At 45.4% G+C, this 27,180-nt stretch overlaps 2 protein-coding genes across 2 annotated transcripts in view; both read left to right on the forward strand.

The window, feature by feature from the left end:
• The window catches only part of LOC149337333 (uncharacterized), a 64,224-nt gene extending 61,910 nt beyond the window's left edge, over positions 1-2,314 (forward strand). The window contains exons 25-27 of the mRNA XM_089554395.1: positions 328-522; positions 1,099-1,221; positions 2,120-2,314. Of these exons, the coding sequence (XP_089410521.1) occupies positions 328-522; positions 1,099-1,221; positions 2,120-2,314 (513 nt within the window). The remainder of the gene's footprint in view (positions 1-327; positions 523-1,098; positions 1,222-2,119) is intronic.
• Positions 2,315-11,615: 9,301 nt separating this feature from the next.
• Positions 11,616-26,398, forward strand: LOC149337335 (uncharacterized). Its single transcript, XM_089554396.1, has 7 exons — positions 11,616-11,832; positions 12,717-12,873; positions 15,374-15,486; positions 17,408-17,540; positions 20,764-20,958; positions 23,379-23,501; positions 26,204-26,398. The coding sequence occupies exons 1-7, from the start codon at positions 11,618-11,620 to the stop codon at positions 26,396-26,398; spliced, it is 1,131 nt and encodes a 376-aa protein (XP_089410522.1). The 5' UTR covers positions 11,616-11,617.
• Positions 26,399-27,180: the final 782 nt, after the last annotated feature.

A 27,180-nucleotide genomic window follows, 5' to 3' on the forward strand; every position in this document is an offset into this window, starting at 1 on the left:
TCTCTTGTGCCAGTTTGGGCAGGACATCTGTGAAGTATAGTTTGCCTCAGCCTAATTGTCTGTATTTCGAGTTTTCTGACGCCGGTAGGTTCATAGACGCGCATATCAGTCACCTGGACTAGCTTTATTTTTAGTGTAATGCTGTGCTGCTTTCAACAAAACACCCAAACCATAAAAAAAATACCATATTCTTATTTTCGTCGGTGTATATGACATCATTTCCATCTGCTCGCGATGAAACATAGCTTTTTAAGGGTGGCATTCTTTAATTAACAGTTCCTGTTCAGAATTTCTCTTGAATGAATACAGAAATCCGCAATTCCGCAGGAGACGGCTCACGAGAGTATCCAGAACCTGACGGATAGTGGCGTGAACGCTTCAATGGCTATTTCTGTGGCCATGTTTGGCCGCTGGTACAGGCCTTTGTACGCCGACGACGGAGACAAGGAGAAGCCAGGGAACTACTCGCTTCTCGCCAGCTGCGACTTCTTTCCCGACACTCAGATGGGCTTCGTATCCCAGGTGCGTCCAGTACAAAACTAACGGTCTAATGGGAACTAATGTAAAATGAAAACTAATGAAAACTAATGTAAAACAATAACAGCATCTCAAGCGCGTTAACCGCCGAGCTTTGAGGGACATTCCTTCCCTAATGTTAAGCCTTATTCGCCATTACCAATAATTTCAAACACAACTTTTTTCCTCGTACTATTGAACATTGGAACTTAATTCCTGGCATAACGCAGTCTCTTCCATTAAACTCATTTTTAACAGCTATTGGTGCCACATGATGTTTTATTTGTGTTGTGTTCATTGTACTATATTGCTTCAGTTTATTAGTTACGGCCTACACAGTGTTCGCGCTATGTATTCAACCATGTTAGTTGTAATCCTTTTGTGTGTGTATTGTACACTGCCATTTTTCCAAATTAACCCCACTCCTGCAATAGCCCCAATAGGGGCTGCAGTATGTAAAAATAAATAAATTAATTAATGAATATAACTGCTTTGGAACATACCCTGCTGTGCCACTTTCTAAAACGATATGAAAAGTATCTGGGTCTTGACAACGTTGATTTGGTCGTGTGGCCCCTACAGGTGTGTAGGGATACGCGGTACCGGGTCACCTACTACGACAACAAGCTGCACGCCCGTGTTACTTACAACAAGACAACAAAGAGGGTCTTTGTGTACGACGACGACCAATCGTTGCGTTACAAGGTGAGGCAAACGCAGTGCAAATGCTCGTCTCGGCTAACAGGACCATTAACAGCGGAGCAGAGCAGTTGAGCGGGACTTTGCCGTTGCATGTCAGTCGTGCCTAACAATAAATTATAGTATATAGTTTACAGTGCATGGGCTCAATTATTTGCATCATACAGGAAACCTATTTCACGATTTGGTATGCAGAGATGTTTATTTGAGCTGCACTTCCACCATAATGGCGCGCCTAACGAGCACAATTTTGCTGACCCTCCATGGAAGAAGGCTAAAGACATGACAATCGTCCATGATGCCTTGTCGTTCACAGCTGTAAATATTTTTCATCTGTTTTGAGAAAAAATGTTTGCAGTCCTCAACACAGGACTAGTCTTATTTAAAACAAAGGCCCTAGGATTTAAAATTACTCTGGACGAGCAAAAAGCGCTTACTGTCACCCCAATCGAGGCAGCTTCGCACCGCCGACTCATTCAACACATGCTGCGTAAATTTGGAGAGAAGTCATTGGCAGTACGCTATCTACACACCGGCCCGTTTAACTACGCCTGAAGTGTGTCCAAAGTATTTCCAACCGTTACCTTGACTCATCCAGGAATCGGTGAAATACATTTTCGTGTTCACGATTATTTTCGAGCTCAATAAATCAGCAAAGGGCTATAATTTAGTGCATCTGAAATAAACGTAAGCTGGTAAAAGGACTAGTATATTTCCTACGTCTAGCACAGTGCACTAGCCATCTTTATGCCACTGCGGCCCCAGCTTGCCAGGGAGTTGCTGAATTAGGGTGGCTAATGACGTAGGGCGCAAGTTTTGAGAAACTGAGGGGAAGAAGTGTATCGACGCTTGCAACATAGGCACCGGTTCAACTACGAAGCTCACTTATTCTTTCACATCGCAGCTGTGCACTTCGCGAGCCCGCTTCGTGGATCTCCGGTACGGCGTCGCCGTCTACGGCACCGAGTACGCCGACGACGAGAACTTCTGCGGCGGTGGTCTGCACGCGAGACTCCGCACCGTCTCGAACGTGCTCAGCTTCTTCAGGGAAAACTACACGTCGCGCGAGGAGGAAGAGAGCTGTGAGCGTTGCTTGTGACGCAAGCGCCTCGCAGCCGTTAAATGTGGCTAACCACTTTTTGTTCTGCTCTATGCCGTACTTGAAGAAAACAGCGTACTTAAGAAAAAACCAGCCATAAAGACGGGGACAAAGGAGAGACGAGGCACACACAACGACCGAACTATCAACTGTGCTTTATTGAAAAACAGTCTCCCAGGAAACCTAACAGAGCATGCGCGGCTCAACTGTATTAGCACGGCGTATTTCACGTTGATGCAGAAGGAAATAGGTTACCTGTCCCGCTGACACTGCAGCCCGACTATCTGACGAGCATTGCGGTCTTTTGTGCTGGTTTTGCGTTGCTGTTGAGCCGCGCATGCTCTGTTAGGTTTCTTAGGAGCCTGACTGTTTTTCAATAAAGCCCAGTTGTTAGTCCAGTAGTTGGTGTGTACCTCGTCTCTCCTTTGTCCCCGTCTTTTTGGCTAGTTTTATTGCTAAGCCTGTACCAACTAGCTCAGATTTCAACTCTCCTGCAAAACAGCGTAACAACAGGGACAAGAGAGAAGACGGTGCAGACGCTGACTAGCAACTGAAGGTTTATTGAAGAGGAACAGATAAAATATGCTCTGTTAACAACCAGGAGAACGCATGAGCTGCGCCAACAACACTGATAAGATGTCAACTGCAGTCATGGTGGCCAAGATGAAATAGTTCAGTCATTAACGAGGACGAACGGGGTGCTTACGCATGTGTCGCGTTTCTAGTGAATATGAAATGCTTCGCTGGTTTCTCTAGTTAGTTTATCTTTGTGATTGTACAAGACCTTAGTATCGTTAAAAAGTGGAGTAGGCCTTGAGGTGTTATGACGGCATTCTTTGTAGTGCAAGGCTAGGTTTGAGGAAGGGGCCCCTTCCAAAGAGGTGTTGTGTTCACGTAAGCGGGTATTCAAGCACCTTCTTGTCTGGTCTTCCCTCACGTGAAGGGAACACTGTGCACCACACACTTAGCACAGGGGACTAACTTCATGTCACGATTTACTTGGCACGCTTTTTTTGTTTTTCCTCTTTTTTGTCTTTTTTGTTTTTCTTCTGTGGCTTTCCTATCAAACTCTAAGTTTTGTAACAACTCGCTCAACTTGTCGTTTTACTTTGCCGTACAGTTAACGGAAAACATGTATTCATCACGAGCGAAGCACGCGTTGAGTTCAACCGCTTCGTTTTGGCCCATTTACTTCGGGCCAATTTCGGGTAATTCGCGCGTTTCGCTTACTGCTAAAGCCACGTCACGGCATTTCTCGATACAGTTGTTGTTTTTTGTTTAAGCCGTATCGCGCAGTCCTTTTAATGTATCTCACTGCACCGGAGATTCTCAGCCCTAACAACTTTTCCACTCACTTTTTAGTTGGAATCTTGTTTCATGATATTTCAGTGCGTTGTCACTAGAACCGCCAAATTCAGATTTCGCCGAGGTTTGTTTGTATGAAGCCTCTGGAACATAGCTCATTTACTTCGGTGGCCAGCTAGCATCCTGCTCATCGGGCTGTGGACCACTTGCCAGCGGTATTTATGGCAAACTATGCAATACGCACACTTTATGGTAAAACACGCTATGGGCGCGAGTGGGTTTCGGTCCCACGGTGGCGCGAGCAGATCAGCCTCGCTAGTTACTGCATTAGACCACTATGTCACCACAGCAGCCAAAAAATTCAGGGGGGAACTTTGTTTACCTAAAGTGAGGAGAGGCGAAATCCTTAAGCGCGGTGTTGCTGCTTGTGTCACTGATGTGTGGTTAAGATGTTAGTTAAGTACACAATTGTTTGTGAACCTTAATTGCTGGAGAAACTGGAGGGCGTTCGGGAGGCATCTGTCTGATTCGGCGCCTTTCTGCAAACACTCTCCAGCGTCCTAGACAGGGAGAACTGCATATGCGTTGGCAGGAAGTAGCGCAGCCATTAGCACGCTCGGCTGCGGAACGGAAGGATGATCGTTCGAATCCCATCGTGCACAAAGATTTTTTTCGTGGTCTGACTAGAAAAAGCGTGACACCTCTACTGACAACCTTCTGCTGACAACCTTCTGTCCACAACGATGAGGCATTAAAGGCTTTCGCCTTAATATCCCGCGTGCTCAACTGCTAGTCCCTCGCGCTGCGCTTCGACTTTTGTCGTCTCCTTCAACTTCTGCCCGTGCACCATAGATTAGGAACACACCGCTATCTCACTACCCGCTTAAACCGAACCCCAAACCGAAACTGAAGCCGAAGTGAAACCAAAGTAAAAACTGAAGTGCGAGCGCCTCTAATTCGTATTTGGCGTAACCACGCTAAATCGTCCGTCATTGTTTGTACACGCTTCATCTGTATGTGTTCTCTTATTTATCCTGACCGCTGTTTATACCCCGCTTTCTGAAATGTGTATCTCTGTCCTGTTCTTTCTTTTGAGGCAAGTTTGTCTGTTCCAGGTTTCGCCAGCTCTAACCTACTTGGTCGCCGCCCAAGTAAGAACCCTGATGGGGTCAACTTAACAAGAGTGAATATATTTACATGGAGCTTTAAGTACGGTTCGATTCTTCTTCCTGCTGATTATTTTGCGTCATTATCAGCAGCTATTGTGCCTACCATTTGTCGCTTCAGTCCTGATTAGCAAAAACCAAAATTAATACCTGGAACCGTAGAAGGCTCGGCCTACGAATAAATAGTAGAAAGCCAGGAAAAATTACTTATCCCAATGCCGCCCATAGGTTTATGATATGCATTGTTTTTTGGAAGGGGCTGCTGGGTCATGCTTGACATTGACGGCATCAAGAAGACCAGGCTGAATACCGATATATCGCTTACGCATATTTTGCGTGATCTTCGGGGCAGCCCTTATAAAAGTTTTTTATACAGTTTATGAACTGTCTACAAAGTCTATAGACTCTGTATAGACAAATCCTATAGTGTAGTCTATAGGCAACACAAATGCTATAGACAGTCTATAGACACTCTATAGATTTACGGCCATCCACTTTTAGTACACTTTTCTCCTCAGACAGTCTGCAGACTATGAATACAGAAAAATAAATATATATAGGAAGGCAGTAAATTCTATAAGAAATCTATAGGCTGTCTTTAGGTCATTTTTATAAAAGAGTAGACCGCTGAAGCCCCAGAATATGGAGTTGCAGTCATAATTCCCTCACGTCATTCATTCTACGCTGCTAATTACTCCAAAAAATTCAGAAGTTTGCGACAGATAGAGTAAGAAAGCAGACAACAACGTTGCCACGATGAGTGGCAGAGTCACTTTCATGGACGTTGCGGTTAGAACGAATGCCTAACCGTATTAATGGCAACAAAAATGTTTTAATTTCTAACTTCGTGCTTCTAGGAAAGAACTCTGGTGGCTCCACGTCTGCCTTTCAGGAAACTACAAAGAAAATCTCCATGAACATGATGTGGTTTTGTGCGTCCTGCTAGCTGTATAAACTGTTCCAAATTCTTGAACGCTCTGCCCCATTCCAGCATTCTTTATGCAGTCCATTTCCATTGTGTAAGCAAGCTGAAGACTTTTTGTCAAGCATGCTTGAAATTTCCAACCCTGGAATCAATTGTTCGTCCTTTCTCGTTGGTTTAAATAGCGTTTGGGACACATGAAGTGATCGTTGTTCTTGCCAAAGGGAAATTCGTGCAATTTTGCAAATGCTGTAGTGCGTCTTTTCGAAGCATCACTTAGAGCATGTATGTCTATCTTTTTTTTCAGCGTTCAAGTCAAACCGTAAGCTGCCTTTATGATGCAATATTCATTGCTTAACTGCTACATAACCTTGCCTGACAAAGCTGGATTGTTTTATGCCTCATTGCTTACATGCATAATGTTGGGGAAAGGGGGGGTGGCTATGTCAAAAAATCATTTGAGCAATGGAAAACTCATACCTATATCAACAAATAATACTCTTAACAGTACCACTTTTTAGCTGCGTTTTTTTTATTTCCTGACAATGTGGCCCTTCTCTAAGCGCTCTTTTCATCTCTGGTTTACCAGCAGCAGTTGTTCCTTACCTCCGCCTTTGAGCGAACTATTAAACTTCAAAAACTTCAAATAGAGAAGGGCAATGGCATGCCTCGCTTTAATCACGTCATCCCTTTTGTCTCGCTTTGTCCTCGTCGCTCTTTTGACTGCCTACAAATAGCAGACAACCCGAATTCACAGATTTTTCATATAACCCACCGGCCTGTCGAGTTAATTTGAGCACCAAACGCACAAAAGCATAAGTTAAAGTTACCAAAACTTCTGTTTGACTAGATGCTGCATAGCTTGTTTTGAAATGAATTTAAGCGCACAAGCACACGCACACAAGAAGAGGAAACACACAGGACAGGGGCTAAAAGAATATTACGTTAAAGAAATATTCATGAAGAATAAATACGTAACAGCATTACCACAACAAAAGTAATTGTAATATTAGCATTCTGAGATGTTCCACAGACTGGATGCTTTGCGGCAGTTTGCTACAAAAAAGTGTTTCCTAAAATCTGTGTACTGTTCCCAGTACCTCATAGTTATGTAGAATGGTGAGCAAAGCCTTCCTATGCACCTATGTACCTTCCTACATTGAAATGGTGCCGACCTGGTTGCTCAGTGGTTATGATGCTCGACTGCTGAGGACACAAGAAGACACGAACAACACGAGCGCTCGTGTTGTTCGTGTCTTCTTGTGTCCTCAAGACGCGGGTTCGATCCCGGCCGCGGCGGCCGAATTTCGATGGAGGCGAAATGCTAGAGGCCCGTGTGCTGTGCGCTGTCAGTGTACAGTCTTTGTCAAAAGTAACCAGGCTGCATGGTTTTGCTTTTCAGTCGTATATTTAAACTATTATGCAAGCCATCAAGCTCTAAATCTCTGTATGGTAAGGAGAACCCCTGTCCTCACCTTCAAAGAACTTTTCAACCTTAAGGAAAGCCGTAAAGGCTCCACTATACACATGAGAAGCAAACCATGCAGCCAGCCTGGTTACTTTTGACAAAGACTGTACGTTCAAGAACCCCAGGTGGGCGGAATTTACGGAGCCCTCCACTACGGCGTCCCTCATAGCCTGAGTCGCTTTGGGACGTTAAACCCCATAAACCATAAAACCGAACCTATTTCAGAATGCTCTAGCCGCGGTAGCAGCGAGCTAGCAGGGAGATATTGTGTACCCGGCTAGAGGCTAGCAGCGAGATAATGTGTACCCGGCGATACCTGCAGCACCGCCTAATGTCAACCCGCACTAGCGAGGAGCTTACTGGTATGCACATAGCGAATTTTTTATGAATCTCAAGGGCGTGCATCTTTTCAGAAGCTACGCGGTAAAATTCGATCTGGTACCCGTTTGGCCATCGGACGCACGGACGAATGGGTGGGTGTAGCGTCCCCCATGATACGGTGTGGTGTCAGGTGCCTCCATGATCTATTTCTTTTGCGGCAACAGCTGTTAAGCGCCGTTTCCTTAGTTTCGCGCCATAATGATAGTAGTCGTAGTAATCTGTGTAAACGGTTTGTACGTTGTCGTGGGAAGCACTCTTAGTTATGCGTAGGGCTCCGTACTAGTGAGTGTTTGCCACGGAAACCACCTGGAATGTGGTTGCAATTGAAGGAAGAGGAGGAGGGTGCAGCGATAGCTTAAGAAGGCGAAAAAGGTGTGTGATTACCACTGGGACAGTCCGAAAGTTTGTTACAGTGGAAGGTGGAGGCTGTGGCAAGAGCGGCGGAGTCTCCGACAGGAGGATGGTATCGGTTTCCGTGGAATGAGGATGTTATGATGAAAGCGTAAGGAGGTGCAACTGGTGGGTGGTTGCAACAAGAACCACCCGGAAGCCAGTTGCCCAGGAAGGAGGGAAACTATAGCCAGAGCGTACTAATTCTTATCCAGAGGGCGGGTTGCCATGGGAACCATTTGGAGGGTGGTTACGGAGGATTGGTGAGGCAGTGCGTGGCGGGAGCGGAGAAATGTAGCACTGTCTCCAGCGGCTGCTGCTGCCCGAGGAGAAGGTCATCGGTGGCGCCGCGCACCCAGAACGGCGGACTGGACAGGAGAGCTTGTGGAAAACCAGTTTATGCGGATAAATTAAAACAAAGGCTCTAGAACTAATCAGATATGAATTCGCTCTAACGTTTTCTACCTTATCAATTCGTATCAATTCTACAAATATGCGCATTCAACTCTTTTTAATCGCCAACTTGTAATTTCACATCACCGTCCGGTTTTGAGCCATCAGACTTCCCACCCTTTTTGCTAATGTCTACCGCAGGTTCAATCACACTACTTCTGTTATATCTAAGCCCAAGGGCGTTAGGGTAAGGGACTTGCCTGTATCGACCCCTGAATGGATACTGCCATATTCTAGTAAAATATGTTCCATTGTTTCTACTTATTTGTCACCTTCCACGCGTTTGCCATCTTGGTTAAATTCCTCGCGGAAACTCCGCGTTCCAAGACACTCACTTCAAAGAGTAGGGTGCTGCCTTTTGGGTATCATAGATTGGTAGCTTTTTTGTTTGCCTTTTTCATTTTCTGTGCGCATCTACAGCCTACTTTTTTTGTTGAATTAGTGTTTCTCGTCCCCTCTGCATATCTGATCTGTCGTTTAAAGCTCCTGGTTACCTGCAATTTCCTTGTTAGTATTCTAGTTCTTTTCCGCAACTGTGGGTCAGTTTGCTTTCTTTCATCATCATCACCAGCCTGAGTACGCCCACTGCAGGACACAGGCCTCTGCTGTGTCTCTGCAATTGACCCTGTTCTTTCCTAGCTGCGATTCCAATTTCCTTAGGCGTCCGTCACATTATATTTCAGTCTAGCTTCGCGTGCTTCGAGCGATTTGCAGCCCATCTCCCCCTGTACTGCCTGATTTCAGGTTTTGTCTTGGGCGCCTTGTCCAAGGTATGCCAACAGATCTGAGGTTTATTTGTAGCCCAGAGTAAATGTCTGCTCTTACCCACACAGCTGCATTTACAAAAGTAAGCCCTGACATTGTTTCTTTCCTTCCCAAATGCATCTCACTACTTCATACCTCTTGTACCCGCATATTGCACTGTTCTTCATTATTGTGGCATATCTTCTCTTCTCGTCTCTTTCAATGTTTTCGTGCTTTTTCACGTATATCTATCCTGCGTTTACCCATATCCCGAGGTATTTGTGCTCTGCCAACATGGGTATTTCATGGCCTTGTATTGTATGCAGCTGATGAGCGGTATGGTAGAACGTCGTCCATCCCGGTTTGTTTGTGCTTATAGCGCCATTCATACCTGCAAATATTAACTAGGGAATGTAACTGTGGCTAACTGCTAATAGTGCTGTATCGTCCAAACAAATTAAACCCAGGGCCGCTGCTAGGGCGATTGCGCCAGATTTTTACAAGAAATTATAACCTGGATTACCTTCTTTCTACGCTCTTTCAATATTTATTATATTATTCTTTAATAGTAATGAAGATAGCAGACAACCCTGCCTTAATCCTTTGCGTACCTCGAGAGTTTTTGTACTCATCAATTCCCATGCAATTTCACCGTTATTATCTCGGTACGTTTCGTTCAGCAGTTCTGTTGTCTCTTAATCAATATTTTCAGCTTTCAGGGAGCTCCCTCTTCACGTTGTCGTACGAACAATTTATGTCCTGGAAAGCTAAACACCAAGACCTTTTCCGTCCTAGCTGTTAATGTCCCGTTACGCAGAAAATCGGATGTTGGTGTAGTCGGCGTTGTGAGCGATAGATAGGGTGGCGTACGGAGGCGGAGGTAGTCACCCCCGGAGAAGCAACCTAGGTGGGTAACCTAGGCCATGTGACTTTGTGGTGTCATTAAGACCTGCCCACCGGATTGTGAGAGGCCTGATCACCCTGGCACGTGACAGGTAAATTAAGGGGTTGGTCCTGAGAGGTTCCTCGAGAAAAGCAACTTGGGTTGCACAAGACCCACCGGCGGCAGCGCCTGCCATCGCAGGGCAGTGGCGTATCCCTTACCCGCTCCACTACTAAGCCAGGAGCGATGTGAGGGCTCCCAGGGACATATGCATGTAAAGTTCAGAATGACTAATTCCGCATATATGGGCGTTAACTGATTAACGCGGTCGCGTCATATCCACAAGGCGGAGCTTAAGTGTTTCATCACAGTTTCGTTGCGTGAGCAACACTACGCCAGGTTTTCGCCTCGTCGCGTAGCCGGTGGCCGGTAGGCACGAATGGCCTTGAACAGCCGGCGCCTGGCAACCGTCTGAGCGGAGCTCCGCCAGGTGGCGTCGCCGTCGTCGGCGCCGCGCCGCTGCCGAGCGGGTAATCGCTCGCTCCCGCGAGATGCGTGCTCTCCACCGAGGTAGAGGGTGAGGAGGCGGCGCTTCGCGGGGGTGTATGCGCGCTTCGCCTCGGTGAAATCTTGTTATGGAGAGCGCTAAAGAGAAGGAACGGCGACAGGACCAGGCTAGAAAGAGGCAACGCGCTCGAGAGACAGCAGAAGAGCGCGCTGCATGACTCGAAAGTGTCGCAGCTAACGCAACAACCAGGCTTAGCCAGAGCTAAACCAAGCCTGATTTTTTCTTACTTTGTTAAGCGCCTTGAGGCTATCATCTCACCACTTGCCACTTTTTAACCCATTCTTAAGTTCTTCTACTACGTTGTTGTGTTCTATCCATATCTGCATTTTTTTCACGTCCTGCATTCCCAGCCTCTATGCCAACGAAGAAATCCTAATCTGTCTGTGAAGGATTTTTCATAGCCGGTAATTTAGGCAGTTCTCGTAAGCTGGTGCTGCACATGCGTTGCTGGCCACGTACATCTCTTTTAAAACCGAAATCAAGGAAGCTCTCCGCATTTACCGTTGAACCCGGACGGATCGCGCTTTTGAAACTGCAGTGATGTATTGCTTTCTTAAAGGGAGCCCTATGCGTTTGAATGAGAGGTTCAATGGACATTCTGTGCGCAATCATTGCGCTGCGTTCATATATCAAAGCTCATGACAGCGCAGTTAGAGCCCAGACTACATTCTCGTGTACTTGCTGTAGTTGGGGGTGATACCGCTATGCCATAGAAGTTTGTGGTCGCCAGTGGTAAGCAGAGTGTTAGAAATCTGTAAATAATGCAACATTGACAGCATTGCATAATTTGCATACGAAGTCAGCTGGAAATAAGAAAGAGAGCGAAGGAAAGCGCGGGAGGGAGGGGGTTGCCGCCGTTTTTTGCCGGGTAAACCAATCGGCAGCCCAATTCTCCGCTTCGTTATTTCCTATGTCATTCAGTCTTAACTGCAGCCTCTTTGCTTCTCGTAAAAGTAGCATTGAAAACCAATTCTCAAAGCGCCCAGCTCACTCGCCGCCTGCTTTCCTGACGTAGAGCATCCCATGCCTTCGTCGCCGCTTATCTGCACGTTCGGCGAAAAGACGGGCCCACTGACGAGGCTCCCTGAGGACGGCCTATGCGACTACACGTTCTTTGACTCGTTGCTCAAGGGAGAGGGCAGCACGCTCTCCGACCCGCCCAGCGAAGCCTTCGAGCGATTCCTCTGGTTTGCCGCCATGCACAAGAGGACCGAATACGGAGTCGGCTTCGATTACCAGTGAGTGCGACAGAATGTCATCTGCTACAGGTAGCGGGCAAACCCCCATTTCACCAGTTCATCACATCACAAGGCGCATTGAAAAGGTCAAATGTAAAACAAAAACAGACAGCCAGCATAAGAACGACACTCAATCACTGAGTCACCTATAGAGTGCGATCAGTTATCGCAATTAACCTTGTATTTTTGTTGTATGTCATATGTTGTATTTTACATGTCATATGTTGTTGTTGTACGTTGTATGGTGTATGTCGTATGTTGTCTGTCTTGTGTGTCGAATGGTACAGAGCTGTATTTTCATGGAAGGGATTGATTGATAAGCGTGCAATAAAAAAATGCTGACTATAGGGATGACATGTCGAAAACGTGTCTCCAGTGCTCCTTGCTTCTGCACAAGAGCATTTCGTGCAAGGATAACGTTCCGCTCGTAATTTCAATGACTACTCTCCGGCTTGTGGCAGCGGCACAGCCTTATTTTTCGTGCAAAGTTACACATCAGTGAGCCAAGTCGGAGAGATCGCCTTGGTGTTTTGCAGCTGAAACTAGTTTCTTTTCGCTGCTGTTGCTGAGGGTAAGACCGAGAAGAAATTGCAAAAACTTTCTGTGGGCTCCTGCACGCGACTTCCTCGAACTGAATGCTCAGAGTCATATGCAAAGCGTGTGCTGCTTAGATTAAAAATGACAGAGTTGAAAACAAAACGAACGGTTAAGCCTTGGATATGACCATGTTCAAACTAGCCCAATCCCAAGCACTTGCTAAGCGTAACCGTCGAGCGCTTTTTTGAGTGCTGTGGTTATTCAGTGAAACACAATAAGGGCATTTTTTTTGTTTTAATTCGACGAATTGCCATGTGTCCTGTTTGCTCTTTGTGGTCTCGTTTCAGTTCCATGGACGATGTAGAAAAGCTGTTGCAGAAGCCAGCAGCTAAGGGTCACCTGGACAGCCTGTTTAGCCGGAAGATGCGCCATTTCGCTTTTGTCAACACCGAAGTGTACTACTTTAATTTCGACCGCCTAGAAAAGATGCTCAAGGTGCTCAAGGTAAACCTGACAGTTGTTTATCTCTATTCTTCCGCACATATCTCCGCATGTTTTGCGCACATTAGTTGATGCTAGCAAAGCAAAAAGAGTGCTAAAAGACGGCATGCACAAAGACTAATGGGCCATTGAGCAAGAGGCTACAAGTTTTTCCAAGGCAGAGAAGAAGTGTTCTGTGTACTGTGATGGCCGCACTTGCGAAGTTAGACGAAAACGCGGCACAAATAAATAGAACGAAGAACAGGGAGACAAAGAGGGAGCAAAGGAAGTGACAAGCTTGCAGCGTCTTAAGTTCAAGATGGGCTTCCAAAAAAGCAGTTCAGTGCGACGTGTGCTTTTTTTCGACGTCTTTTTCCCGATGTTTTTGTGCTGTTATTGACCACTCAGCAAGCTCATTTCCTTGCTCGCTTCATTCACATCTTACATATTATTGCCAAACAGTTACCGCTAAAATTTCTGGTTGTGTGAAATGTGCGTTGACAAAATGAATGATATTGTTGAGCAGTTTTTGTTTTGGAGAATGCTCTCAAATTTCCCTAACACCGGGGCGCATTCGACAGCTTACGTTGTTTAGCTCTGAAGCGGAACTATTTTTAGCACCATTTCTTGCCGATGTTATAATACAGACCAAATATTAAAAGCAAGAAGTGTCCCTCAATTTCCTGAGCAAAGCGAAACTTAGTGCAAAATACATACTTAGAGAACGGCGGTTGTACGGCCATAGGGTCGATGTAAATAGAGCCCGGTCTCAGTAAAGCGACACTGAATAGCGCTTTCAGGGTTCATATTCCTATCTTAATCCATATCGGCATGACCCTCAAGTGATAAAATTGTCACTCCCACCTTCCCCCTTTTCCTCACGGCGCGGTTGAGGTGTCCACCAAGAAGTTACAATTACCCGCCTTTCATTTTCTGATAAATAGCTATTGCGTCTAGTTCGTGCCATGCGGTATGTGCGGTACTTAGGCATGCCTCCGGCACGAGCGCGGGATGGATGGGTAGGGGTACTTTTCTAGAAATCTATTGCAGTGACATCTTTAGCAGAATAATAGTTGGGAAACTGCAATGCCATAGATGATCTAATCCTTCCCTGCTTTGTACCTCCCCAGACCACTGTTCTGAAATTCTGAGTTTCATTCCGCTTTACGCTGTCAGTTGCGTAAAGCGGAAAGCCATCTGTCAATCGCGTGATGAGCTAGTGAGAGAGGCGGGTCAATTGTTTTTCGATTACAGAAATCTATAAACTGCATCTTTGTATTGAGAGGACATAGTAGTAGCGCTAAAAAACAGGGACGAGGGTAGACGAAGACAACACAGGCTCTAGATATCAACTGACTTTATTCTCGAAAAGAACCATGAATTTATAGGTGACAATCAGGACCAAAAAATCAACAATCGTGGTTCTTTTCGAGAATAAAGTCAGTTGATGTCTAGTGCCTGTGTTGTCTTCGTCTGCCTTCGTCCCTGTTTTTTTAGCGCTACTACTATGTCCTCTCATTCCAAACACCAACTAGCCCAGCTTTCTGCCTTAAATACATCCTTGTGCCAGCCTGTCGTCATTAAACTGTTTTCCTTAGCTTATATTTGTCTCTATTCTGTGTTTCATCCGCTGCGGTATCTACCACAATTACGCAAAATAACAAAAGGTATCCACGTAGGTATCATAATTTCCTGCAGTGCGTAATTTCATACAACGCAGCTGGTATGCCTCGTTGCACGATCAACGTTTGCTCTGCGCACCAGTAAAGCCGCCGGACGGTTGGCCATCCGCATGGTTGTAACAGTAAGAAGCAGCAGAGATCGCATGATCACGACTGCTTGGAAAAGTAGACGGCAGGATATGTTTTAAACTTCGACACTCATCTGTGCGCTCATACCAGGCAACGTCACGCTGAATGTGAGAAGTATGTGCGCCAAGATACTGCTTGCGCGGCTTAAAATTATGTGGTTACAAGAACGCATACTCGCCTTCAAAGCAATGCCTGGTTGTGCCCAAAAGCTTACGAAATGCAGTTGTTCGCTAAAAAAAGAAAGGTATTTCGGCACCACCACACGAACCAATCGCTTGAAGCGCCCGGTAACGCGAGGGGATGTGCATGATCCATTCCCTGGCGTCAATACTAAAGTGATGGGTCGTTAGACAGATTGGCACTAAAATTATTTCTGAGGACAGCATATCGTTCGTTTTTGTCCTCATGAAAATTACATGTGAAGGGAGTCATGAGTCGCTATCCTAAGAGAAATGGTGGTGGTTATATTAACCCGTATTTATTCCCCTGTCTTCGGCTTTATACTAGTGCTGGAAAAGTAATTGATAAAAACAAAACAAGAAATGTATATAGCCAACTGTTGACTTAACACGAATTAACACTCCTATAGAAATTAATAGATGTTTGTAGTGTTTTTATGAATTTATTAAATATAGCTTAGCGATGTTGCCTCTGCTGCTTGCGCGGTTGTTTTGCATGTCTAAGGTGCTCAAGGAAATATTCGCCTTTTGCAGAAAGTGTCCGCATTGATGGACGACCGGCGAGGTCCTGCGAGGCCGATTTACACGGTGCTTGCTTTAGCTCTCATTTCCAAAGGATGGGTCAACACTGCGGTCAACGAATTTCGGTAAGATGAGCTCTTTCGAAATGTTATACTTTACTTCAGAGACTCAATAATCAATACTGCCAGACATATCATCACAACAGAGTGACATCATTCTAGTTAAAAGTTTTAGTCTCCCTGGGCTAGGCCTCTGCCATGACACTGAGCATAAGTGCGAAAAGGGAATAACATACAAAGAAAGTGTGTGCTGCCTCATTACTGTCCTCATTACTGTCCTTCAGTTGCAGAGCAAGCTCGGCAAGTGGAGGACAGTAATGGTTTGTTTAAAAAAACCGATTGAACTCAGGGTCCTGCTTCTTCGGCGGAGCGCTTGAAATCTCCTTCCTAGCTGTGGCTGTTGCCCTTGGGAGTCGGACGGGACGCTTACACTTCAACCAATCAGTCTTTTATTTCAGTCTGTACATACAAACTGGGAATGGCTGGAAAACAGCTATAGACCGCTTGACGCACGTCGCCTCACTTACAAGTCGGCAGTAGGAACAAGGCAAAAACAACCACCGGACAGTAACAAGTACTAGTCTAGGTGCACTTATACAAAACAATGTTGACAGAAAAAGGTGTACGTCCCGCAATTGATAGCAATAAGTGACAACCACTTGTGAAATTATAACAGAGCGGCACAATGTATGAACACTTGACGTCACGGCAGCATTGGTTGCTTAATAAAGCTCTTCCGGATGGTAGACGGTAGACGAAGACATCATATTTCAGAAGAGGGCAAATACGGGCTGGTTGGTACATGTTTTACGAATTGGAAAAAACAGCGCAATCAAAGACGAGACACAAGAGAAGGACAGCGCTGGTGTTTTGTCCTTCTCTTGTGTCTCGTCTTTGATTGCGCTGTTTTTTTTTAATTCGTAAAACATCATATTTACGTGGTCACGGAACGAGGCATTCAAGAACTCTGACACGATATAGCTTAACATAGGACACTCACGTAGTTCTACACTTCTGTAATACAAAATTACTCTGTACTCTAACGTCAGATGATGTGTGGCAGCATGTAAGTGGAACAATTTCATGAGTAAATGAGTCACTTTGTTATCATTGTTGTTCTATAAAAACATGCAAATCTGTAGTCAAATAATTTGTTCATAGCTCCCCCCGCGGTGGCTCAGTGGTTACGGCGCTCGGCTGCTGACCCGGAAGACGCGGGTTCGATCCCGGCCCCGGCGGCCGAATTTCGATGAAGGCGAAATTCTAGAGGCCCGTGTACAGTGCGATGTCAGTGCTCGTTAAAGAACTCCAGGTGGTCGAAATTTCCGCAGCCCTTCACTACGGCGCCCCTCATAGCCTTAGTCGGTTTGGGACATTAAACCCCAATAAACTAAACCAAACCAATTTCTTGACAGCTACAATATTACATTGTACGTAAACAGGTCTAGAAGGCGAATCATACGACCCGTTGAAGATTGTATGGGGAATGCCTTTTGTAAAGTTTGTCGTTTTAGGACTTTAGACAACGTTGTATTGTCGCATCCAAGGAAAGAATAGCCTAAGTGAGATTAGAAAAATGCATAATACGGAGTAATCTTAGATACAAAGTAATCTTATTTTTTATAGGTAAAATATGCCTCTTATGTGAATTAATTCCGAGTTCGTGTAGTTTTGAGGAGATTCATGGTCTCCCGATGATTTTCCTCACAATTTGCTTTCAATCACGTGGGTTCTAGAAATGGCGTCACAAAAATGTGAGACAGAATGCCACCATCGCGGGAAACTCACCGTGTATCATCCAAGGCACCGGTAGATCTGTCCTTAAGGGCTTGCGAAAAATTTCATGCCTCTCGAAACAATTTGTAATGCCTGCTGATACTTCCACTTAGGTGCCAATAAACTGTGCGGAGAGCAGGGCCTCGGATTCTTTCACCGCTAAAGCCTTCGTTCGTCACCACCGACGTCATAGCCGTGCATTTTCATACAGGTCCGTGTATACGCCGGACGCCGTGGTGTCGCTGGGCCACTACTTCCACCAGGACAGCCTCTTCACGGGCTGCGTCGCCTTGCCTCCGACACTTGTGAACTTGCCGCAGAGCGATGACTACCACTACAGCCTGGTGAGGCACCACCGACAAGGAAGCCTGTATACGTGTGAATACTAACGCCGAATTGAACCAACTCAGTGTTATAAGTAAAACGTTTCTGCGGGCTAGTCGGTTCATTGCAGAAAAAACTAGTAATTCGCGAATTTCACTGAGCGATATCACGTTTTTAGAAAACCACCTATAATTGTTTCGCTTGTGTCTCTAAGATGTACTTCAAGGCCGGAAATGTAGCTTTGTATGGTTTTATGCTCACCTTTACACTTGTTCTTCGTTGCCTTCCATGTCATGGTTGTTTTTCCATACCCCATTCCATTCTTGTACCTGGTTTTAATGTTTACCTTTGCTCTTGTTGTTTGTTGTTTCCATGCTCTCATGCCGGTTTTTCCAATGTCACACCATGTTTTTATCGTGTTTTCGTACTTTTTTTTTTACTCTTGTTATCTGTAGAGACAACTGCATTGTCACTTCGAGTATATTTCATGCTCTTTACTCAGGCTGATTTTAGGTTCCTCACTAGTTTTTAATCGTTTGCTTGACATAGAGTTTCTGGGGCATGCTGACTGAATGCTCTCTGGTTTATCGAATTTTTCGCATCACAAATTTCGATCAACATGGTCTAGATTTTCATCAGGTCTTGTGTGTATGAGAGTGATAGTTATGCCCATATGTTCATCCCCCATATAGCGTTTGCTTTTCGGTCTCGAATAAACAGTTGGAAGTCTGCGCCTGTGTTGTACACTGTGCTGCTCGTTCTTTTCTCCTGTCCCATTCGCCCAGCACTAATCTTTTCTGAGTATTATATACCCTGCGAAGCGTTTCCCAGGCGTACGCATACAAAGTGAGGGTGGTAGGCATGAGGCACTGCGTTTGAAGCAAGCAGTCAAAAACCCTAAAAGTTCCTGCACATGTTTATGAGCATGTTAGCGAACCAAAGTAGCACCCTCAAGTCGCCCGGATGCGTTTTGCTCAGGTAAAGATATTTTTGAGACTTCAATAACACAGCTAAACTTTCAATCTGTCACACGAAAGTAGAGGACATGTTCTAAGCACTCAATTCATTTGCTGACGTGCAGCCACCCCACGCATTTGAGAGCAATTCTGTGTCCAAGTGGGCTCATATGTCCACACGCATGTGCAATAGTCTGGAACAAAAATTTTAAATATTCAAAATTTTAAGATTCTGTTATAGAAATATTGAAGGCAATGGTCTATTCCTCTGATGTTTACCAAAAACCTTTCTTTTAACGTGTTTTCATCGATCTTATTAAGCAGTTACGGCTTCCTTAGAAAACCAATTGGGAAAACTTTTGACGATAGCAAAAACGCTAACAGGAAAAAAAGAATTCAAGACTGCCATCATAGGGTCGGCGGAGATATTTATTATTATACTGGGACCTTACATTATATGAAAAAATTGACTTCATAAACTGTTTCCCGCTCAAAAATGCTTTTCAAAAATGCTGTGCAGAAGTGTTGGGTATGTAAACTTCAATATTGAACGCTTCTAAGCTCACTCGTTAAATTTATCTGAACATTTACGGAGAAGCTTGCATAGGTCGAGCAGTGTTTTGCCGTCACACTGTCGGCAGGGTACAACCAGTCTTCGAGACTCAGCTACGCTGCTCGTAGACAGCTGCGTACCGGACGCACCTTAAGTCATTGTTCCCAATATTTATCCTGCTTACTTGTTTCTGAGTTTCGAAAGCACCGGAGAGACCGTGCCGTTTGAGCCATCTATTTCAATACCCGAATGGCCCTGCAGCGTGTTACAGACGGGGGAGGAGATTCTGAGAAAAGAATGGTGAACGAAAAGTGCACCAGAAACGCAAAGTAAACATAAAGGAACAAACGAAAAAAAAGGAAACATTCCATGTTCATGGTACAGAGTACCAAAGAGGAAATAGAACAGCTTATTGTAAAAAACCAAGTTGAGCTCAATTCTAGCAAATTAGACGTTGATTCAGGCAAAACATAGTTGATGCTCGCTGTATGCAACTTACGAGACTCCTGTAGTTATATTTAAAATTTACGTGAATGACTGACAAAAGGTTGGAGCCTAATACGTTTCCGCAGTCATTCTGATGCTGTTAAAAACAGGACGCCTCCTTGCAGTTTTCGTTGACTGCATGTCAAAGAGTAGACATACGGCAGAGAACACCGCTTCAAGGAACTAATATCTGGTGAAAGCCATGCGCCCTATCTCTTTTGGAAGTGTTGAAAAGCACCGAGTTGATTTAACGTGTTATAATTATAGTGAGAGTGAAATACCTTCGACAAACTTCGTCGTTTCTCTACAAAAATTCATTAGACCGATGCGAGTTGCCCGGGCTGTTGCCAGAGAGTTGTAAATGTAAAGCGTGCCACTAGGTTACAGAAGATATCACGCTCAGTTAGTTTCAGGAAATTCGCCTTAGTTACAGGGTGAATAAATTACTCCTACTGAAGAAAGCCAATGGCTTGCAGGAACGCCTTTCCGACCAGACGATAGGTTTTCGTATTTCGAGCTTTCAAGTACAATTTTCACACTTTGTTGTGAAAGCATTAGAAACAAAAGATACCGAACCTGTCGCAGTTAGGTGCTTTTAGCGAAAACTTTAAATGCCAGTTTTTGGCACTCACTCCTGTGTGGGTGACAAAACCTCACACCATAACGCGTGCATATTGGTTCTTAGACGCAAGTATACCATCACTGTCCATTCCGTCCATATGTCGTCAGTGGGGCAGTGTTTCCCTTGCAGCTCTCCCGTCACGTAAATTCCGCAGTTCTTAGCAAGCAAGCTCGTCCGCCAGGCTTATTAATTATTATTAGGAGATAGAAAACGCAGCAAGTAGCCTGCATTCTGAAAATATGTACGTTTGACAAGCCTGGCCAGCAATCACAAAGATTGCCTCATAGTAGCCGTTAACGTCACCTGCTCGTCCGGGGCGGAACTTATATGTTATATCATACGTGGCCAGGAGCCCTAACGACTCTACTAGCAGCAGTAATGTGTATGGCCTAGTGACCATTTTTCTATGCATATACCCTTACCCCAACGGTGCTCGCAGTCGAGCAGCAAAGCGGCAAATCAGCCCTGTTTCCTGCTGACATGTCATATCAGTCTGGTAAGTGCATTGTAAATGATATCTGTCTTCACTTCAATAATACTTTCTTGACCATGCTAAGAAACACCGGTCATTGCAGTGCAACTCCTGTGCGTGGAAATACCATAGTGCACTCTTCTTTCCTTCGCAGGGGTCGGCACACAAGGCGATCGCTGTGATGGAGCAGGACGTTCACAACATCACCTTCGTCGTGTCTGTGGGCATGTTCGGCCGGTGGTACAAGCCCGCGCATCCAGACCCGGAAGTGGAAGGCAGGCCCGGAAACTACTCTCCGCTGCGCCCCTGCACGTCCATAGCAGAGGGACAGAGGGGCAGTGTGGGCGATGTGAGTGCACAACTATGAGCGGCTTGTCATCTGTAACGTCGAGTGCGTTTGCAACACTGCATAGGCAGCGCACCCACCCTGCCACCCTGGCAGGTGGCAGTTGATGGTTGATCGAGAGAGTTTGCTCACCCAATGAACGCTGCGGCCTGCTCCAGCAGTGCCGCATGTCTGCCACATTATTGTCAGCGCTGACGTATGCAGCCCACATCTATCTCTCACTACCCCACGTACCTCAAAGTGTGATTCAGGCGTTCCTGACCAAGGGAGCCATCGGTCTGAAAGGTCAACGCCAACGAATTTATCTCTGAGAAGCTTGGACTAAAAAATTTTCCTTCTGCTCGACTCCCTCGTCATATAACAAGCGAAAATGACTTCGTGATCGCCGTCTCGAAGAGTGATATAACCTGCCCTCTCGGATTCGTGTGGTAACTGTCTCAACATCATAAGAGTTGGCTTATGACAGCGGCCAGTGGCCGTCGTACGTGAATTTTGTTTCTTCTCTTTACTTTGCTTGCAAAAAGAGCTTGGTTTTGAGAAAACGTACCGTCGCTTCCATTAGAACGCGGCACTTTGTCGATACACCCCAAATTTAATTTTTTTCTTTCGAAATACTGAATTTTTGTCGTGTTTGACATGCTGTTTCAGCTTGGAATTATATATACTGTTGGTGCGGTTTTCAACCTTTAAGGGGGTTCGAACTAGATTTCTATGCATAATTATGCTTAGGTGCCGCCGTGGTGGCTCAGTGATTATTATGCTCGACTGCTGACCCGAAAGACGCGGATGCGTTCCCATCAGTGGTGGTCGCATTTCGGTGGAGGAGAAATGATAGCCCGCCGCGGTGTCTCAGTGGTTAGAGCACTCCGCTACTGAGCCAGAGTACCAGGGTTCGAACCCGACTGCGGCGGCTGCCTTTCGATGGAGGCGAAATGCAAAAGGCACCCGTGCGCTGTGCGAGGTCAGTGCACGTTACAGATCCCCAGGTGGTCGAAATTATTCCGGGGCCCTCAGCTACAGCGTCCTCCCTAGCCTGAGTCATTTTGGGACGTTAAACACCATAAAATCCCCAAAATTGAAATCAAATTCCACATAACCGGTGCCTTTGCTCCTGCTACCAAATGGATGTTTGCCCTCTGGTGATTTTTCTATCGTCCGTGTGGTTTCCTTCATCTTAGTCTTCCGTCCCTTTCGTGCTGTTTTTCCACCCAAATTAAATTTTTCTCAAACTGCGTGTTGAATTAATTAATGAGCCTGGTCGAATTTCTGTCCCCTCTTGAGAATTTCCAGACTGCAGTGTTTAATGCACTTAACCAAGGATTATTTTCGGATATTTCTACAGTGCAGAGAGGGAGTATTAAGAGACAAATATTTTAGTTATAACCTCATCATAATTATCGTCCGGTTACGCACTCGCTCGGATTATATCTGTATTGGCGCTTTTGATGCACATATGTGTCAAAAGTGCACGCAGATGAGTTGGCTTCAATGCTATGGCTTATGCCGCCGGAGCAGCAAAGGCACCGGTTACGCGTTATCAACGCTGCTATGTGGAATTAAATCCGAATTTTTTGGATTTTATGGTGTTTAACGTCCCAGAGTGACTCAGGCTAGGAGGGACGTTGTAGTGAAGGGCTTCGGGAATTTCTACCGCCTGGGGTTATAGCGTTACGTCTTGTGCTTTACGCGTCAGGTTTCCAAAGGCTGCGTGTGTGCTCTTGGGCGCAAATTCGTAGTAGTTAGTATTCGGGCATGCGCAGCTGCAAAGAACGCTCATAAATATTTATCCAGCAGTAATTATTTACATATGAGTGTAGCAAATCTTGACAACACTGTCCATACATGGAGACTTGAAGTCAAGATGTTCAAGTGCACGTTGTTAATTACGACCATAGAATGGGAATACGATAACGCATCAATCGTATTACCAGCTAGACTTGCCGATACATACCGACACCCATTCTCCACATGGATCAAGATTCATGAGGAAAAAAATCGTATAAACATGAAATACAATGCGGCAGAAGGACAAAGCAGACTGTAATACGTATACTACAAGCCTGCATTTGATACTTGAATAATTTAAATTTATACGCGTGCACCTTTCTTTGCGACTTATGAGTGCCTCAAAAAAAATAAATAGTAATAAGGGAGTAATTACTCACTGGCATCCACCCAAGCGCAGCCATACGGCCACAAAGGAAAGCTATACAGCTTTCTCAGAAACTTCGTAGTTAAAGAAAAATTCGTCCTGGTCCGGTGTTCGAACCCAGGACCACCGCTTCACCGGAGCAGTCGCTCTACCAACTGAGCTAACCGGGACGGCAAGCTTATGGCCTTATTACAAATTTACTCCACCTTGGGGGATTTCCCTAAACATTTGACTAAATAAATAGTAACTTTCAGATTTGTATTCGCAACAGATTTGCCGGAACCCTAGTTATACGTCCACTTACTACGACATGAAGAGTCAAGCGAAAGTCGCCTACAACAAAAAGCTGGAAAGAATGTTCATTTACGACAACAGCCATTCCTTGCGAGAGAAGGTAAGTGCATTGGGACACTCAATGCGTGTCATCGAAATACCAGTCGCCTTTGCAGGCTAAGAGAATCAGGTCAGCCGGAATAGTAGAGCAACTGAGTTTGTCACATGTCGAAGGTAGAGACTTTCTGAAGATGTTTATAAATGTTCAGTTGCTTATATACACAACCTCCAAACTTTAAGCAACTTGCTGTTTTTGTGTCATTGATTTACATTCTGTGTTCAACTTCGGCAACCCAAGAAACTTTCTTTAAAATTCGTGGTGTCATTTCTTCATTTGTTTAAATACCTGCCAAGCCATCAAATACATCTTTTGAGCATAATAAGCCAAGTGTAAACTTCAGTGAGCAGGGAAAAATGAAAGTCTGAAAAAATGCACACACTTTAATGACTTCGGTAAAATTGGGTCCATGATTGGAAATCTACGTCGAGACAATACACAATTCAAATTAAAATCAGGCACACACAAGAAGCACTTAGCTTTTCTTTCTCTGCCGTTCTCTTTCAAGGCGCTTCATTCACTAAATTCATGAAGTAAAAATGCGCCTCTGAAAAATGTAAGGGCGTTGTACCTTGAGAGTTTTCAATGCATGGCCTCGTTGTAGTGAAACAAAGTAAGGCCGCAGGTTCTCTGCGAACAGCATGAATCCAAGGAGAGGGCTGAGGCGGGCTGGTTGGTTCATGCTGAATGGTACGACGAAATAGCGGTGACGGACGGGGCGGAAGAAGAAGAGACAGACACTTAGCGTATGTGTGTGTCTCTTCCTCTTCCGTCCCGTCCGTTAGCGCTGTTTCGTCGTACCGTTAAACACCATGACTGTTTGTCGTCCCGCAGTTATTTTAGGAGGTATTTCAATACAGCGTATGCATAAGGCGAACTCTCTAGTGGCGCTATTTTCTTTTTCATTCACGCCGTGGCACGAAGTTAATTATCTACTAGTTTTTTCTCCAAAAGGAACTGAGTAGATTTCAGGCTTCGCCATGTTCCACATAACAACCCTGTTTTTTCTCGTCATTCTGAAGTGAATGGAAAGAGGTGCTTGATATGACATAAATGATGGAAGCCAAAAGTCATCGAAAGCAAAGAGCATAGCAGAAATTCTAGAGGCCCGTGTAGTGTGCGATGTCAGCGCACGTAAAAGAACCCCAGGTGGTCGAAATTTTCGGAGCCCTCCACTACGGCGTCCCTCATAGCCTAAATCGCTTTGTGACATTAAACCCCATAAACCAAACTAAACCAATCAAGCGCTTGTGAGACACATCTGCGTGGCGAGCAGACGCCCCGGAGCAGGTAAGAATGCACTCACTGTGTGCTGAAGCAATACGTTATCCGTGTGCATTGCTGACTGTATTACTGCTGTATAAGGCAGAAGTAACAATTACGAGACAAAAGAAAGCTTGTAATAAAACTGTGTGATCTAGATACAAACAGAATCTTTAATGAAAACGCGTACGCGACCAAACCGGAAAGCCCAAAAAACTCCAGAACTTTAACTGGTGGGATTCGGGACCAGTTGATTTCTAAACTGTGTGTAGAGGCATCGACTTCCCTGCAGTGCGTGTTTGCTTTGGAGCCACATGATCGCGAGCGGCGAATAGAAAATAAACGCAGAGTTCTGGCAGCATTCGGGTTCCTCTATAGTAACTCTAGCGCGCAAGGGTTCTTGTAGCGTTAATGCTACATGCTGCAGTAACCGCTAGCAGACAAGGTGCTTGTTATGACAAACATGACGGAAGCCAACAGTCACTGAAACCAAGTAGCATAAGGAATGTCTTTTTTTTTTGCGGTTTTCATCAATGGCAAACTAATAAAATAAGAACAAAAAACTGCCAGATGCTGCCGGTGGTATCCGAACCCACGACCTTCGAATTTCGCGTCCGGTGCTCCACGAACTGACCTACGGCAACGGCTACTCCATCTTCTGCGTTCGGGAGTAGTTACATGTAGTGCAACCGAACCTTCAGAATGTTCACCAACGGCGCTTTTGTCCATAGCGGCGGACGTACCACGTCCTGTATTACCGCCAGTGCCCCGTTACTACGTGGCACTCGCAGTGATACAGGCACTCGCAGTTACTGCTAGAGTTACTAAACTTAAAGGGAAACTGCATTGGTTTTAGAAATTAACGAGATTAAGAGGGTCGAATGTGTGAAACTTGGAGGTAAAGCATGCGAAATCTTTTTTGGGCTAGCGCTTGAAATAATGAAATAATCGCCGATTAAAATTCGGACGCTCTTCAAGCTTCTCCGCAGCGCACAACGCCAAGTGGGGGGCGCATGATGACGTCATCGAAAGGATCGGTGCATTTCCAACGCACAAACGTCTGCTTTGAAGGAAAAAAAAAGCAACGCCACCGAATCCAAACCCTGCCGATAGTTGTTTGGCAGCGTCTAACGAGTCAGGGCAGGGTGTGGCTGACGACAGCCGTAAATTAAAATCATACCTTCCGTGACGTCACGCTGAATTTCTCTGCACTCCTCCGGTGCATTGAGGAGAAGCTCAAAATTTAATCGCCGATTACGTCACTATTTTGAATGGTAGTGCAAAAACACTTCGCATGCTTTACCTAGAGCCTATATAAATTTGAATCCTTGAATGTCGCGAAATTCTCAAGAAAGTGCCGCAGTTGCCCTTTAAGGCTGCAACATGTGCGAGTCTGAGTAAGGCTGTGATAGGTATTGCTCACTTCTCTCCGGCGCTTGCAGCTGTGCGAATGCAGGCGCCATTCAGTACCTCACCGCTACGGCTACGCCGCATACAACCTTGAGTACGCGGACGGAGCAAACCACTGCCGAGATGGTAGCTACGCCCCGCTGCGCACTCTCAAGGATCTCCTCACCTCCTTCACACGGAGGCACCCGGCAGAGGACGACATCGATGTGTGCGAGGAACTGCGGTGATTCTGGATGCAAGCGGGGCATTACTCGGGAACTTCTATTTCCATTCCTCACGGCTTAAGAAAATAAAGCTGCTTCTGCGCGCGCTAGGGCGTGCTCGACCTTGTGTCTTTAGTCGCTGAGTGCACTCTGCACTCGTCGCCCCAGAGGGCTTTTATTACAGCACCATGGACATATGCTACGGGCAAAGCAAGCACACTGTAGTCTTGCGGAGCTCTCTGGTCTCCACTGAAGGAGGAAGACACAAACGCTTAGAAAGGCACATATTAACAGTATTAAATAAAAAGTTTGTGGTCAAACCCGTGCTACTTCTAGATTGTTCCGCTGCAGGAATGCGTGCATGCTGACCAAATCAATCAATCTGATTTTCTTTCATATCAAGGATGTGAGGAGCGCGGACTAAAAGCCTATATAGGCTTAGCAGTGGTCCCCGCCCCCTGCAGCAGCTTCATTGTGCTCAAAAACCCACAATCGCACAACGCTGTAGCACATGGTATGCCTGCGACGTATTTAAATGAGCACATTGCGTGCAAATATACATGTTCACTGCATCAGTAAGGACATAATCATCAAACATTCATGTGAAGAGGGAAGGCACAACAGCAGGTTGAGTTAGTACAGTAAACAAAGAAACGATATGTTGTTACTCTTCTCTTATTACACTTCGTCACAATTGTTTAAAATCAACGGCATATTATAGGAGAGCATTTGTCTGCCGTAGTTATTTCGCGTTCGCGCTAAAGACCAATTGTCTACCTAAGACAATAATAAAGATGGTAATGAAT

This window comes from Amblyomma mixtum, chromosome 7, assembly GCF_055824585.1.
Source record: "Amblyomma mixtum isolate Tamu chromosome 7, ASM5582458v1, whole genome shotgun sequence".
NCBI lineage: Eukaryota > Metazoa > Arthropoda > Arachnida > Ixodida > Ixodidae > Amblyomma > Amblyomma mixtum.

Bases quoted from the DNA above. Each gene is read 5' to 3' on its own strand.
- LOC149337335 (XM_089554396.1), top strand. From the start codon at position 11,618: ATGCCTTCGTCGCCGCTTATCTGCACGTTCGGCGAAAAGACGGGCCCA. The intron at 11,833-12,716 runs GTGAGTGCGACA...GTCTCGTTTCAG, and splicing joins GGAGTCGGCTTCGATTACCA to TTCCATGGACGATGTAGAAA. The intron at 20,959-23,378 runs GTGAGTGCACAA...TATTCGCAACAG, and splicing joins AGAGGGGCAGTGTGGGCGAT to ATTTGCCGGAACCCTAGTTA.